At 38.9% G+C, this 15,861-nt stretch overlaps 1 protein-coding gene across 2 annotated transcripts in view; it reads left to right on the top strand.

Moving 5' to 3' along the window:
• CFAP70 (cilia and flagella associated protein 70) overlaps positions 1–15,861 on the top strand; it is a 118,632-nt gene that overhangs the window by 81,163 nt on the left and 21,608 nt on the right. For both annotated transcript variants that reach the window (XM_021699560.1, XM_021699559.1), the window contains 3 exons: positions 5,938–6,071; positions 6,193–6,308; positions 6,507–6,734. In XM_021699560.1, coding sequence (XP_021555235.1) covers positions 5,938–6,071; positions 6,193–6,308; positions 6,507–6,734 — 478 coding nt within the window. The remainder of the gene's footprint in view (positions 1–5,937; positions 6,072–6,192; positions 6,309–6,506; positions 6,735–15,861) is intronic.

Raw genomic sequence — 15,861 nt, 5'->3', positions numbered from 1 at the left:
GATTTTATTTATTTATTTGACAGAGAGAGAGATAGTGAGAGCAGGAACATGAGCAGAGGGAGTGGGAGAGGGAGAAGCAGGCTCCCCACTGAGCAGAGAGCCTGATGCGGGGCTTGATCCCAGGACCCTGGGATCATGACCTGGGCTGAAGGCAGACGCTTAACGACTGAGCTACCCAGGCGCCCCTAGGTGTCATTCTTTTTTATGGCTGAATAATATTCCATTGCATATGTATACCACATTTTCTTTATACCATTCATCTGTCAATGGATACTTAGGTTGCTTCCGTATCTTGGCTATTGTAAATGATGTTTCGATAAACATAGTGGTGCATATCTTTTCAAATTACTGTTTTGGTTTTCTTTGAGTAAATGCCCAGAAGTGGAATTACTGGGTTGTACAGTATTTCTATTTTTAATTTTTTGAAGAACCTCCATACTGTTTTCCACGGTGGCTGCACCAATTTACATTCCCACCAACAGTGCACAAGGGTTCCTTTTTCTCTACATCCTCACCAACACTTGTTATTTCTCGTCTTTTTGATACTAGCCATTCTAACTTGTGTGAAGTGATACCTCATTGTGGTTTTGATTTGCATTTCCCTGATAATTAGTGATGTTGAGTATATTTTCATGTGTCTGCTGGACACCTGTATGTCTTTTTTCAAAAAATGTCTGTTCAGGTCCTCTGTCTATTGTTTTTATTTATTTTTTATTTTTTAATTTTTTTCCACAGAGTCAGACTTTAATTTCTGAAGTTTCAAACTGATGAAATCTAAACATAGTTTCAGAATTGTTTTTTTTTTAATTATATTATGTTAGTCACCATACAGTACATCATTTGTTTTTGATGTAGTGTTCCATGATTCATTGTTTGTGTATAACACCCAGTACTCCATGCAATACGTGCCCTCCTTAATACCCATCACCGGGCTAACCCATCCCCCCAACCCCCTCCCCTCTAAAACCCTCAGTTTGTTTCCAGGAGTCCATAGTCTCTCATGGTTCGTCTCTCCCTCTGATTTCCCCCCCTTCATTTTTCCCTTCCTTCTCCTAATGTCCTCCATGCTATTCCTTATGTTCCACAAATAAGTGAAACCATATGATAATTGACTTTCTCTGCTTGACTTATTTCACTTAGCATAATCTCCTCCAGTTCCATCCATGTTGATGTAAAAGTTGGGTATTCATCCTTTCTGATGTCCGAGTAATATTCCATTGTATATATGGCCGCCGCCGCCTCTGTCCATTGTTTTAAAAGATTTTATTTTATTTATTTGAGAGAGAGAGAGCACACAAGCTGGGGGAGGGAGGGCAGAGGGAGAGGGAGAAATAGGCTCTCTGCTCTGCAGATGGCAGGACTCTGGGATCATGACCAGAGCAGAAGGCAGATGCTTAACCAGCTGAGCCACCCAGGCGCCCCTCTCTATCCATTTTCAATCGTATTATTTGGTTTTTTGGTGTTGAGTTGTGTGGGGGTGGAGGAATGGGCAAAATAGGTGAAGGGGATGAAGAGGTACAAACTTCCAGTTATAAAATAAATAAATAAATATGAGAAGTATAGCATAAGGAATATATAATAATTTTGTATGGTGACAGATGGTAACTACACTTGTGGTGAGTGTAGTTTTGTGATTTTGTGATGCATATAATTGTCAAATCACTATGTTGTACATCTGAAAAAAATACAATATTGTGGGCACCTGGGTGGCTCGGACGGTTAAGTGTCTGCCTTTGGCTCAGGTCATGATCCTGGGGTCCTGGGATCAAGCCCTGCATTGGGCTCCCTGCTGAGTGGGAGCTTGCTTCTCCCTCTCCCTCTCCCTCTGCCTGCCGCTCCCCCTGCTTATACTCTCTCTCTCTGTCAAATTAAAAAAAAAAATCTTTAAAAAAAATATAATATTGTATGTCAACCATACTTCAATAAAAAATGAATATAAAGTGTACAGTGGCATTTAGTTTACTTACAGAATTGTGAAACCATCACCACAATCTAATTTTTACAAAAAAATTTTTAAAAAATATTTATTCATTTGAGAGAGAGACAGCAAGAGAGAACATGAGTGGGGGGAGGGGCAGAGGGAAAAGCAGGCTCCCAGGGAACCTGACACGGGGCTTGATCCCAGGACACTGGGATCATGACCTGATCTAAGGCAGACACTCGACTGACTGAGCCACCCAGGCACCCTTACAAAAATTTTTATTAATCTCTATACCCAACATGGGGCTTGAACTCATGACCCCAAGATCAAGAGTCACATGCTCCTCCACTGAGCCAGCCAGGTGCCCCTAATTTTTAATAGACTTTTTAAAGAGCAGTTGTAGGTTCATAGTAATACTACAATCTAATTTTAGAGCATTTGCACTACCCCAAAAAGAAACCTTGTGCCTATTAGCAATCACTTCTCATTCCTCTTTACCACTAGCCCAAGGCAACCACTAGTTTACTTTATATATAGATTTGCCTGTTGTAGACAGCTTATATAAATGCAGTATCACCAACGAAAATGAAAACACTAATTTGAAAAGATATATACACCTCTATGTTTACTGCAACATTATTTACAATAGCCAAGATATAAAAGCAACCCAAGTGTCCACCAATAGATGAATAAAGAAAATGTGGTATATATATATATTCAGCCATAAAAAAGAATAAGCTCTTGCCATTTGCAACAATATGGATGGACCTAGAGGGTATAATGCCAAGTGAAGTAAGTCAGAGAAAGACAAGTCTATATGATTTCATTCACACGTGGAACTTAAGAAACAAAACAGAAGAACAAAGAAAAAAAGACAAAAAAACAACTCTTAAATAAAGAGGACAAACTGGTGGTTGCCAGAAGGGAGGTGGATGGGGGGATGGGTGAAACAGATAAAGCGGTTGGAGAGTACACTTAATCATGATGAGCACGGACTACTGGTATAAATTGTTGAATTATTATATTGTGTACCTAAAATGAATATAACACTGTATGTTAACATATAGTATAAATGTATAACATACATGTATAAATAGAATCATACAATATGTGGTCTTTTGTGACTACCTTCTTTCACTTAGCATAATGTTTTTAAAAGTCATTCATGTCATAGCATGTATTAGTATTTTATTCCTTTTTATGGCTCAATAACATTCCATTGTATAGATATAGCACATTTTGTTTATTTGTTCATCAGGTGTGGGTATTTGATGGCTTTCTACTTTTTGGCTATTATGGATAATGCTGCTATGAACATTCATAAATAAAGTGTTTAAGTTTTGTATGGACCTATATTTTTAGTTCTCTTGGGTGTATACCTAGGAGTGGAACTCCTGGGTGATATGGTAACTCTATGCTTAACTTTTTGAGGAAATGCCCAACTGTTTTCCAAGAGGTTATACTGTTTTACATTCCCACCAGCAATAAATGAGGGTTTCATTTTTTCCATATTCTCACTAATTCTTATTATTATACATCTTTTAAAAAATTATAGCCATTCTAAAGGGTGTGAAGGGGTATCTCATCGTGATTTTATTTTGCATTTTTCTAATGACTGGTGATTTTGAACATCTTTTCACATTTATACTTTTTAAATAGGAAAATATATTCCAAATTCTAAATTAATTGACAGAGGAACATTTAGACTACAACAACTTCAAAACCTCAGTCTATATAAATATGTTTGTCCTTTTGTGACTGGCTTATTTCACTTGGCGTGTGTCCTTCATCCATGTTGTAGCATGTGTCAGCATTTTCTTCCTTTTTAAGGCTGAATAATATTCCATTGTATGTATAGACCACATTTTGCTTATCCATTCATCTGTCAGGGGCACTTAGGTTGCTTGTACTTTCTAGCTGTTATGAGTAACGCCTCTATGTACATTTTCTGTTTTGTTGACGGTGGCTCTCCTCATGGGTGTGAGGTGGTATTTCACTGTGGTTTGATTCCCTGATGACTAGTGATGTTGAGCATCTTTTCCCATGCATTTTGGCCATTTGTAGATCTTCAGAGAAATGTCTATTTAAGTCCTTTGCCCACTTTTGAGCCAGTTTGTTGTTTGTTGTTAAGTTTTAGTAGTTCTTTACATATTTTGAATATTAACCTCTTACCAGGTATAGGTATATGATTTGCAAATATTTTCTCCCATTCTGTGAGTTACCTCTTTACTCTGTTGATAGTTTCTTTTGATGTATAAAACTTTTTTAAAGTTTCTGATGAAACCCAATTTGTCTATTTCTTCTTTTGTTAACTGTGCCTTTGGTATCATATCCAAGAAATCATTGCCATATCCAGAATCATGAAGCTACTGCGCTGTTTTCTTCTCAAAATGTTATGGTTTTAGGTCTTACATCTAGGTCTTTGATCCATTTTGATTTATTTTTTTAAATTTTATTTTATTATGTTATGTTAATCACCATACATTACATCGTTAGTTTTTGATGTAGTGTTCCATGATTCATTGTTTGTGTATAACACCCAGTGCTCCATTCAATACATGCCCTCTTTAATATTCATCACCAGGCTAACCCATCCCCCCACCCCCCTCCCCTCTAGAACCCTCAGTTTGTTTCCAGGAGTCCATAGTCTCTCATGGTTCGTCTCCCCCTCCAATTTCCCCCCCTTCATTTTTCCCTTCCTACGATCTTCTTTTTTTTTTTTTTTAACGTATAATGTATTATTTGTTTCAGAGGTACAGGTCTATGATTAAACAGTCTTACACAATTCACAGTGCTCACCATAGCACATACCCTCCCCAATGTCTATCACCCAGCCACCCCATCCCTCCCAACCCCCACCACTCTAGCAACCCTCAGTTTGTTTCCTGAGATTAAGAATTCCTCATATCAGTGAGATCATATGATACACGTCTTTCTCTGATTGACTTATTTTGCTTAGCATAATACCCTCTAGTTCCATCCATGGCAATGTCCACAATAGCCAAACTATGGAAAGAGCCAAGATGTCCATCAACAGACGAATGGATAAAGAAGATGTGGTATATATATACAATGGAATATTATACAGCCATTTTGAGTTATTTTTTGTATCTGGCATTAAGTAAGGGTCCAACTTCATTATTTTACATGCAGATGTGGATATCCTGTTTTCCTAGCACCATTTGCTGAAAAGACTGTCCTTACATATTGAATGGTCTTGGCCTCTTTGTCAAAAAACATTTGACCGTATATGTGAGGGTTTATTCCTGGGCTCTCTATTCCATTCCATTGTTCTATGTATTTGTCTTGATACCAGCACCACACAGATTACTATAGCTTTGTAAGTTTTGAAACTAGGAAGTATGAGTCCTCCAGTTTTGTTCTTTTTCAAGATTGTTTTGGCTATTCAGGGTCCCTTGAGAATCCATGTAAATTTTAGGATGTTTTTTCCTATTGCTGCAAAAAAAATATTGGGATTTTGATAGAGATTGTATTGAATCTGTAAATTGCTTTGGGCAGTATTAACATTTTAATAATAATAAGTCTTTCAATCCATGTACATAAGATGTGTTTCCATTTGTTTATGTCATCTTTAATTTCTTTCAGCAATGTTTTGTAGTTTTCACTCATTATGAGATGCTTGTTTTACATATTTGTACTTAAACTTATATTTGCTATCTCAAGACCATGACAGAAATTATTATATGTGACTCTTTAAAATGAACTATAAAATGAATCTAGGTTTCCACGTAATTAGAGGAGCTTCTGGTGACCATAGCATCAACACTAAGAAGGAATGACTTGAAGATTTAGTTTTAAAATTATTCCAATAAGTATTTATTCACATGCTATGAGCCAGAATAGTGACTGTTCTAGACATTCAGAATTCAGTGGTAAATAAAAAAAAATGACAGTTTCTACTTTCATACAACTTATAGTATTTATGGTGTTATGTGTATAAAAATTATGACCTAGTGTTACAATAAACTTGGTCCTCCTGATGCTTCATGTGATAGAGGTTGGTCCGTGAGCCCCAGAACCTGGAACACTGGCTGGACTATGGTGCCTTCTGTCTCCTAACTGAGGACAACATCAAAGCACAGGAGTGTTTTCGGAAAGCCCTTTCCCTCAACCAGAATCATATCCAAAGGTATGGGTGGAAGGGAGTTGAAGAATGAGTGGGAGCAGATAAACTTCTATATGAAATTGTCTTAGTTCCATGACTGTGACATGGGACCATGTTGTTAATCATGTTGGTGGTCTCTTCTCAGCTTGTTGCTGTGTGGTGTCCTGGCTGTCCTGATGGAGAACTATGAGCAGGCAGAAATTTTCTTTGAGGATGCTACTTGCTTGGAACCAACTAATGTTGTAGCCTGGACTTTACTTGGTATGGTATTTTCCTGCGATATGAATGTGTTTTCTTCCATTATAAGATTCTCCCTTTCTCTTTTCATTCTTTAATGGCTCATCATATAGTTCTTAAACTTTGGTAAAAATATGGGAAATAGAAGTGAAATGTTGCAGTTCTTCAGTTTATGATGGTGGAAAACCAGTCACATTTATTGCAGCATCTTTCTTTCTTCAGGTTTGTACTATGAAATTCAAAACAATGATATTCGAATGGAAATGGCATTTCATGAAGCCTTCAAACAACTTCAGGCACGAATGCTTCAGGCACAAGTAATGAAGCAGAGGATCACTGGTATTGTTGAGTACGTTGAAGAAGGAGGGAAAGCAGAAGAATCCAGTTTAGGCCCTTGGGGAATCACTAATGGTTCTTCTGCAACAGCAATGAAGGTGGAAGCCCCAGCAGGTAGGACCAGGAAATGGAGATGATGAGTGGCTATTGGGAAAATTACTGGCCTTATGAATAGGACATGGCACACATTAGGTAGTAAATAATTGTCAAATGAGTCAGTAGATGGGAGTTTTGAGTTGTCCCAGGGATACCAGGAAAGACTCCTTCTAAATAATTCCTCATTCATATGATTGAAAGTCTAAAGCTTTTATTGTTGCTATTCAGGTTTTTGAATCTTAGAGAATCTGTTTCTATATTCCCACAAGAGGGGTATCATTGTAGCAGAGTAAATTTCTTTCATTTTCTCTTCACTTTCTTTTCCAACACTCTCAATCCCTCTCTTGTGATTCTTTTCCTTTTTTTTTATTAACATATAATGTATTATTTGTTTCAGAGGTATAGGTCTGTGATTCATCAGTCTTACATAATTCACAGCACTCACCATAGTATATACCCTCCCCAATGTCCATCACCCAGCCACCCCATCCCTCCCATCCCCCTCCAGTCCAGCAACCCTCAGTTTGTTTCCTGAGATTAAGAGTCTCTGATGGTTTGTCTCCCTCTCTGGTTTCATCTTGTTTCATTTTTCCCTCCCTTCCCCTATGATCCTCTGTCTTGTTTCTCAAATTCCTCATATCAGTGATATCATATGATACTTGTCTTTCTCTGATTGACTTATTTCGCTTAGCATAATACCCTCTAGTTCCATCCATGTCATTGCAAATGGCAAGATTTCATTTTTTTGATGGCTGAGTAATATTCCGTTGTATATATATACCACATCTTCTTTATCCATTCATCTGTCGTTGGACATCTGGGCTCTTTCCATAGTTTGGCTGTTGTGGACATTGCTTCTATAAACATTGGGGTGCAGGTGCCCCTTTGGATCATTACATTTGTATCTTTGGGTTAAATACCAGCAGTGCAATTGCTGGGTCATAGGGTAGCTCTATTTTCAACTTTTTGAGGAACCTCCATACTGTTTTTTCCAGAGTGGCTGTACCAGCTTGTATTCCCACCAATAGTGTAAAAAGGTTCCCCTTTCTCTGCATCCTTCTCAACATCTGTTGTTACCTGACTTAATTTTATATGCTTTTAATTTTCTAAATATATGGGGATTTTTCCAGATATCTTTTCATTAAAGATTTTATTTATTTATTTGAGGGAGAGAAAGAGAGAGCACAAGCAGGGAGAGGAACAGAGGCAGAGGATGAGGGAGAAGCAGACGCCCCCTGAGCAGGAAGCCCGATGTGGGGCTTGATCCCAGGACCCTACGATCATGACCTGAGCTGAAGGCAGATGCTTAACCCTCTGAGCCACCCAGGCACCCAAAGATATCTTTGTTTTTTATCTATAATTTAATTTCACTGTGGCTAGAAAACACAGTTTGTATGATTTGAATCCTTTTAAATTTATTTTGACTTGTTCTGTGGTCCAGCATGTGATCTATCTTGATAAATGTTCCATATTCACTTGAAAAGATTGTGTATTCTGCTGCTGTTGAGTGTTCTGTAGAATTTTAGTTAGGTTGAATTAGTTGATTATATGTTCAACTCTCCTATATCCTTTGTAGTTTTATGTCTTTGGAGTTTTGTTTTAATTGTTCTTGCCTCAAGTCACATTTCTTGTAACTTTATAATCTTAGTTTTATGTTTATTTATGTTTATGTTTATTTATGTTTATGTTTATTTGTTTGGATTCCATCCTTGAAAGTGATGCTAAGTAAGCATCCAGTTTTGTTTTTCTCCATAGAGGGATCTAGTTTTCTCAAAATTGTCTATTAAACAACTGTCTTTTCTGTTTTAATTTTTTTTTTAATTTTTTTATTGTTATGTTAATCCCCATACATTACATCATTAGTTTTAGATGTAGTGTTCCATGATTCATTGTTTGTGCATAACACCCAGTGCTCCATGCAGAACGTGCCCCCCTCAATACCCATCACCAGGCTAACCCATCCCCCCACCCCTCTCCCCTCTAGAACCCTCAGTTTGTTTTTCAGAGTCCATCATCTCTCATGGTTTGTCTACCACTCCGATTTCCCCCCCTTCATTCTTCCCCTCCTGCTACCTTCTTCTTTTTTTTTTTCTCTTAACATATATTGCATTATTTGTTTCAGAGGTACAGATCTGAGATTCAACAGTCTTGCACAATTCACAGCGCTTACCAGAGCACATACCCTCCCCAGTGTCTATCACCCAGTCACCCCATCCCTCCCACCCCATCCCCCACTCCAGCAACCCTCAGTTTGTTTCCTGTGATTAAGAATTCTTCATATCAGTGAGGTCATATGATACATGTCTTTCTCTGTTTGACTTATTTCGCTCAGCATAATACCCTCCAGTTCCATCCACGTCGTTGCAAATGGCAAGATCTCATTCCTTTTGATGGCTGCATAATATTCCATTGTATATATGTACCACATCTTCTTTATCCATTCATCTGTCGATGGACATCTTGGCTATTTCCACATTTGGCTATTGTGGACATTGCTGCCATAAACATTGGGGTGCACGTACCCCTTTGGATCCCTACTTTTGTATCTTTGGGGTAAATACCCAGTACTGCAATTGCTGGATCATATGGTAGCTCTATTTTCAACTTTTTGAGGAACCTCCATACTGTTTTCCAGAGTGGCTGCACCAGCTTGCATTCCCACCAACAGTGTAGGAGGGTTCCCCTTTCTCCACATCCCCGCCAACATCTGTCATTTCCTGACTTGTTAATTTTAGCCATTCTATCGGGTGTGAGGTGGTATCTCATTGAGGTTTTGATTTGGATTTCCCTGATGCCGAGCGATGTTGAGCACTTTTTCATGTGTCTCTTGGCCATTTGGATGTCTTCTTTGGAAAAATGTCTGTTCATGTCTTCTGCCCATTTCTTGATTGGATTCTTTGTTCTTTGGGTGTTGAGTTTGATGAGTTCTTTAGAGATTTTGGATACTAGCCCTTTATCTGATATGTCATTTGCAAATATCTTCGCCCATTCTGTCCGTTGTCTTTTGGTTCCTTTGGCGATGTTTCTAGGAAGAAGTTGCTTCGGCTGAGGTCGAAGAGGTTGCTGTCTGTATTCTCCTTTAGGATTTTGATGGACTCCTGTCTCACATTTAGGTCTTTCAACCATTTGGAGTCTATTTTTGTGTGTGGTGTAAGGAAATGGTCCAGTTTCATTCTTCTGCATGTGGCTATCCAATTTTCCCAACACCATTTGTTGAAGAGACTGTCTTTTTTCCATTGGACATTCTTTCCTGCTTTGTCAAAGATGAGTTGACCATAGAGTTGAGGGTCCATTTCTGGGCTCTCTATTCTGTTCCATTGATCTATGTGTCTGTTTTTGTGCCAGTACCATACTGTCTTGATCATGACAGCTTTGTAATAGAGCTGGAAGTCCGGAATTGTGATGCCGCCAGCTTTGCTTTTCTTTTTCAACATTCCTCTGGCTATGCAGGGTCTTTTCTGGTTCCATACAAATTTTAGGATTATTTGTTCCATTTCTTTGAAAAAAGTGGATGGTATTTTGATGGGGATTGCATTGAATGTGTAGATTGCTCTAGGTAGCATTGACATCTTCACAATATTTGTTCTTCCAATCCATGAGCATGGCACGTTTTTCCATTTCTTTGTGTCTTCCTCAATTTCTTTCATGAGTATTTTATAGTTTTCTGAGTACAGATCCTTTGCCTCTTTGGTTAGATTTATTCCTAGGTATCTTATGGTTTTGGGTGCAATTGTAAATGGGATCGACTCCTTAATTTCTCTTTCTTCTGTCTTGTTGTTGGTGTATAGGAATGCCACTGACTTCTGTGCATTGATTTTATATCTTGCCACTTTACTGAATTCCTGTATGAGTTCTAGCAGTTTTGGGGTGGAGTCTTTGGGGTTTTCCACATAAAGTATCATATCGTCTGCAAAGAGGGAGAGTTTGACTTCTTCTTTGCCGATTTGGATGCCTTTTATTTCTTTTTGTTGTCTGATTGCTGTGGCTAGGACTTCCAATACTATGTTGAATAGCAGTGGTGATAGTGGACATCCCTGCCATGTTCCTGACCTTAGGGGAAAAGCTCTCAGTTTTTCCCCATTGAGAATGATATTTGCTGTAGGTTTTTCATAAATGGCTTTTATGATATTGAGGTATGTACCCTCTATGCCTATACTCTGAAGAGTTTTGATCAAGAAACGATGCTGTACTTTGTCAAATGCCTTTTCTGCATCTATTGAGAGGATCATATGATTCTTGTTCCTTCTTTTGTTGATGTATTGTATCACGTTGATTGATTTGCGGATGTTGAACTAACCTTGCAGCCCAGGGATAAATCCCACTTGGTCGTGGTGAATAATCCTTTTAATGTACTGTTGGATCCTGTTGGCTAGTATTTTGGTGAGAATTTTTGCATCCATGTTCATCAGGGATATTGGTCTGTAGTTCTCCTTTTTAATGGGGTCTTTGTCTGGTTTTGGGATCAAGGTAATGCTGGCCTCATAAAACGAGTTTGGAAGTTTTCCTTCCATTTCTATTTTTTGGAACAGTTTCAGAAGAATAGGTATTCATTCTTCTTTAAATGTTTGGTAGAATTCCCCTGGGAAGCCATCTGGCCCTGGGCTTTTGTTTGTTGGGAGATTTTTGATGACTGCTTCAATTTCCTTAGTGGTTATAGGTCTGTTCAGGTTTTCTATTTCCTCCTGGTTCAGTTTTGGTAGTTGATACATCTCTAGGAATGCATCCATTTCTTCCAGGTTATCTAATTTGCTGGCGTAGAGTTGCTCATAATATGTTCTTATAATTGTTTGTATTTCTTTGGTGTTGGTTGTGATCTCTCCTCTTTCATTCATGATTTTGTTGATTTGGATAATTTCTCTTTTCTTTTTGATAAGTCTGGCCAGGGGTTTATCAATCTTGTTAATTCTTTCAAAAAACCAGCTCCTAGTTTCGTTGATCTGTTCTACTGTTCTTTTGGTTTCTATTTCATTGATTTCTGCTCTGATCTTTACTATTTCTCTTCTCCTGCTGGGTTTAGGCTTTACTTGCTGTTCTTTCTCCAGCTCCTTTAGGTATAGGGTTAGGTTGTGTACTTGAGACCTTTCTTGTTTCTTGAGAAAGGCTTGTATTGCTATATACTTTCCTCTTAGGACTGCCTTTGCTGCATCCCAAAGATTTTGAATAGTTGTGTTTTCATTTTCATTGGTTTCCATGAATTTTTAAAATTCTTCTTTAATTTCCTGGTTGACCCATTCATTCTTCAGTAGGATGCTCTTTAGCCTCCATGTATTTGAGTTCTTTTCGACTTTCCTCTTGTGATTGAGTTCTAGTTTCAAAGCACTGTGGTCTGAAAATAGGCAGGGAATGATCCCAATCTTTTGGTACCGGTTGGGACCTGATTTATGACCTAGGATGTGATCTATTCTGGAGAATGTTCCATGGGCACTAGAGAAGAATGTGTATTCCATTGCTTTGGGATGGAATGTTCTGAATATGTCTGTGAAGTCCATTTGGTCCAGTGTGTCATTTAAAGTCTTTATTTTCTTGTTGATCTTTTGCTTAGACGATCTGTCCATTTCAGTGAGAGGAGTGTTAAAGTCCCCCACTATTATTGTATTGTTGTCGATGTGTTTCTTTGCTTTTGTTATTAATTGGCTTATATAATTGGCTGCTCCCATGCTAGGGGCATAGATATTTACAATTGTTAGATCTTCTTGTTGGATAGACCCTTTAAGTAGGATATAGTGTCCTTCCTCATCTCTTATTACAGTCTTTGGTTTAAAATCTAATTTGTCTGATATAAGGATTGCCACCCCAGCTTTCTTTTGGTGTCCATTAGCATGGTAAATGGTTTTCCACCCTCTCACTTTAAATCTGGGGGTGTCTTTGGGTCTAAAATGAGTCTCTTGCAGACAGCATATCGATGGGTCTTGTTTTTTGATAGCCTGTGTCTTTTGATTGGGGCATTTAGCCCATTTACATTCAGGGTAACTATTGAAAGATAGGAATTTAGTGCCATTGTATTTCCTGTAAGGTGACTGTTACTGTATATTGTCTGTGTTCCTTTCTGGTCTATGTTGCTTTTAGGCTCTCTGCTTAGAGGACCCCTTTCAAGATTTCTTGTAGGGCCGGTTTCGTGTTTGCAAATTCCTTTAGTTTTTGTTTGTCCTGGAAGCTTTTTATCTCTCCTTCAATTTTCAATGACAGCCTAGCTGGATATAGTATTCTTGGCTGCATATTTTTCTCATTTAGTGCTCTGAATATATCCTGCCAGTCCTTTCTGGCCTGCCAGGTCTCTGTGGATAGGTCTGTTGCCAATCTAATGTTTCTAGCATTGTAGGTTACATATCTCTTCTCCCAAGCTGCTTTCAGGATTTTCTCTTTGTCTCTGAGACTCGTAAGTTTTACTATTAGATGTCGGGGTGTTGACCTATTTTTATTGATTTTGAGAGGGGTTCTCTGTGCTTCCTGGATTTTGATGCCTGTTTCCTTCCCCAAATTAGGGAAATTCTCTGCTGTAATTTGCTCCAATATACCTTCTGCCCCTCTCTTTCTTTCTTCTTCTTCTGGGATCCCAGTTATTCTAAAGTTGTTTTGTCTTATGGTATCGCTTATCTCTCGAATTCTGCCCTCGTGATCCAGTAGTTGTTTATCTCTCTTTTTCTCAGCTTCTTTATTTTCCATCATTTGGTCCTCTATATCACTGATTCTCTCTTCTGCCTCAGTTATCCTAGCAGTTAGTGCCCCCATATTTGATTGCACCTCATTAATAGCCTTTTTGATTTCGACTTGGTTAGATTTTAGTTCTTTTACTTCTCCAGAAAGGGTTTCTCTAATAACTTCCATGCTTTTTTCAAGCCCAGCTATATCTTTAAAGTGATGATTCTGAACTCTAGATCTGACATTGTACTAATGTCTGTATTGAGTAGGTCCCTGGCAGTCGGTACTACCTCTTGTTCTTTTTGTTGAGGTGATTTTTTCCGTCTTGTCATTTTGTGCAGAGGAGAATTGATTAATGAGAGAACAAAGTGCTAGCAGGGTAACAACGTCCCCAGAAAATATACTCTAAACAAATCAGAAAAGACCTGAAGCAGTGGGAAAAGAAAGGAAAAGAGAGAAAAAAGAAAAAGAAGAAGAAAAAAAAGAAAAAGAAAAAGATAAAGATAAAAACAAACAAAAACAGAAGAAAACAAAACAAAACAAAAACAGAATGTGATCAAATATGATCAGGCTGGTATATAGATCAGTGCCACACACTAGATTTTGGGTGTATTTTGGTCTGGTAGAAGAACGTGCCTCCCAAAATTTTAAAGAAAGAAAAACTTATATATGTACAAAAATAAGGGTTGATATGATGAAGGGATGGAATATGACTGTAAAGATGGAAATTATAAAAAATTTTATACAAGGAATTGATAAGAAGTTGTTTGAAAAAAGAAAGAAGAGGATCAAAAAAAAAGAAAAAGAAAAAAAAGGGAGAGAATGTGATCAGGCAGGGGAGTAGAAAAAAACCATACACTAGAGATTTAGGGTATATTTTGATCTGCTGGAAGAAACTATCTCAAAATTTTAAAGAGAGAACAACTTATATATATATGCCAAAAATACAGGTAACTACTATGAAGGGATAGAATATGACTCTAAAAATGAAAAATAAAAATGTTTTTTAAAAAAGGGAGTGATAAGATGTTGGTTGAAAAATGGAAAAAGAAAAATTCAAAAACAACAAAAAAAAGACAGTTAAAAAAAAATTTAACTTTGAAAGACTAAAGAATCATGGTAAAAAAGCCATGAATTCTATGTGCATTATTTCCCTAGCGCTGGAGTTCTGCCGTTCTCATTGATCAGTAAACTTGGTCTTGGCTGGCTGTTCTCGCTGATGTTCTGGGGGAGGGGCCTGTTGCTGTGGTTTCCAAATGTCTTTGCCGGAGGCAGAATTGCCCTGCCCTTGCCCAGTCTGGGCTAAGTAATCTGCTTGGGTTTGCTCTCCGGAGCTTTTGTTCCCTGCAAGCTTTCCGTACAGCTTTGGAGGCTGGGAGTGAAAATGGCAGCCTCCCAATCTCTGCCCCAGAGGAGCTGAGAACTCGGAGGCCCCTGCTCCTCAGTGTGCCCCCAGAGAAAAGCTGCCAGTCACTCCCGTCTCCCCGGTCTCCGGCCACACTCCGTGTTCACCAGGCCTGTGACCGCGCGTTTCTATCTCTGGCACCTGACCCCGTGTGGAGTCTCCAAACCCAGCAGATCCCTGCGGTGCGCTCCCACACCGCTCCTCCCGGGGGAGGAAGGGGAGTCTCCCTGGATCTGCCGCTTGTTGGGTCCCTGCTGGAGGAGCAGTGGCCTGAGTGTACCGCGGATCACGGTTTATGGCAATCCCGAGCTGGGAGCCCGCGCCTTGGTTCCGTCTCTGCAGCCGGCTTCCCTGCTCCTATCCCCGGGAGCTCTGCCGCACTCAGGCACCCCCAGTCTTTCTGTGACCCCGAGGGTCCTGAGACCACACTGTCCCACGAGGGTTCCACCCCCCGCTTAGCCACCGGAGTGACATCCCTCAGCGGAGCCGACTTCTAAAAGTTCCGATTTTGTGCTCCACGGCTCTATCACTTGCCAGAAGTGGTGGACGGAGGCCCCTCCCCTGCCGTCTATCCTCCCGAATATCGCCTGGGATTCACTTCTCTGCACGTCCTACCTTCCAGAAAGTGGTCGCTTTTCTGTTCAGAGAGTTGTTGCTATTCTTTTCTTCGATCTCCTGTTGGGTTTGTAGGTGTTCAGAATGGTTTGATCCCTATCCAGCTGAATTCCTGAGAGGAGACGAAATCCAGGTCTCCTACTCCCTGTTTTAATTTAAGGTATATGTCTCCAAGCTTTTTATTCTGTCTTACTGGTCTGATCTTAAAACAATATTGTATTCTTTTTATTGCTGTGGTGTTGTAGTATGGCTTAATATCTGGTATACCAGGTTCTCCCATTTACTTGCCTTTTTATACCTGACTTACCTATTCATGGATCTTTATTTATCCATATGGATTTTATAGTGTTTATCAAATACATAAACAATCTAGTTGCAATTTTTATTTGGACCCTACTGAACTTACAAATAATTTTAGGGATAATTAACATCTTTATGTTATTAAACCATTCTATCCAAGTATGTGGAAGGCCTTTCCATATCCTC

Source organism: Neomonachus schauinslandi, chromosome 6 (assembly GCF_002201575.2).
Source record: "Neomonachus schauinslandi chromosome 6, ASM220157v2, whole genome shotgun sequence".
NCBI classification, from domain to species: domain Eukaryota; kingdom Metazoa; phylum Chordata; class Mammalia; order Carnivora; family Phocidae; genus Neomonachus; species Neomonachus schauinslandi.
The sequence above is the reverse complement of the archived record's forward strand: the minus strand, read 5'-3'. Positions and strand labels throughout refer to the sequence as shown.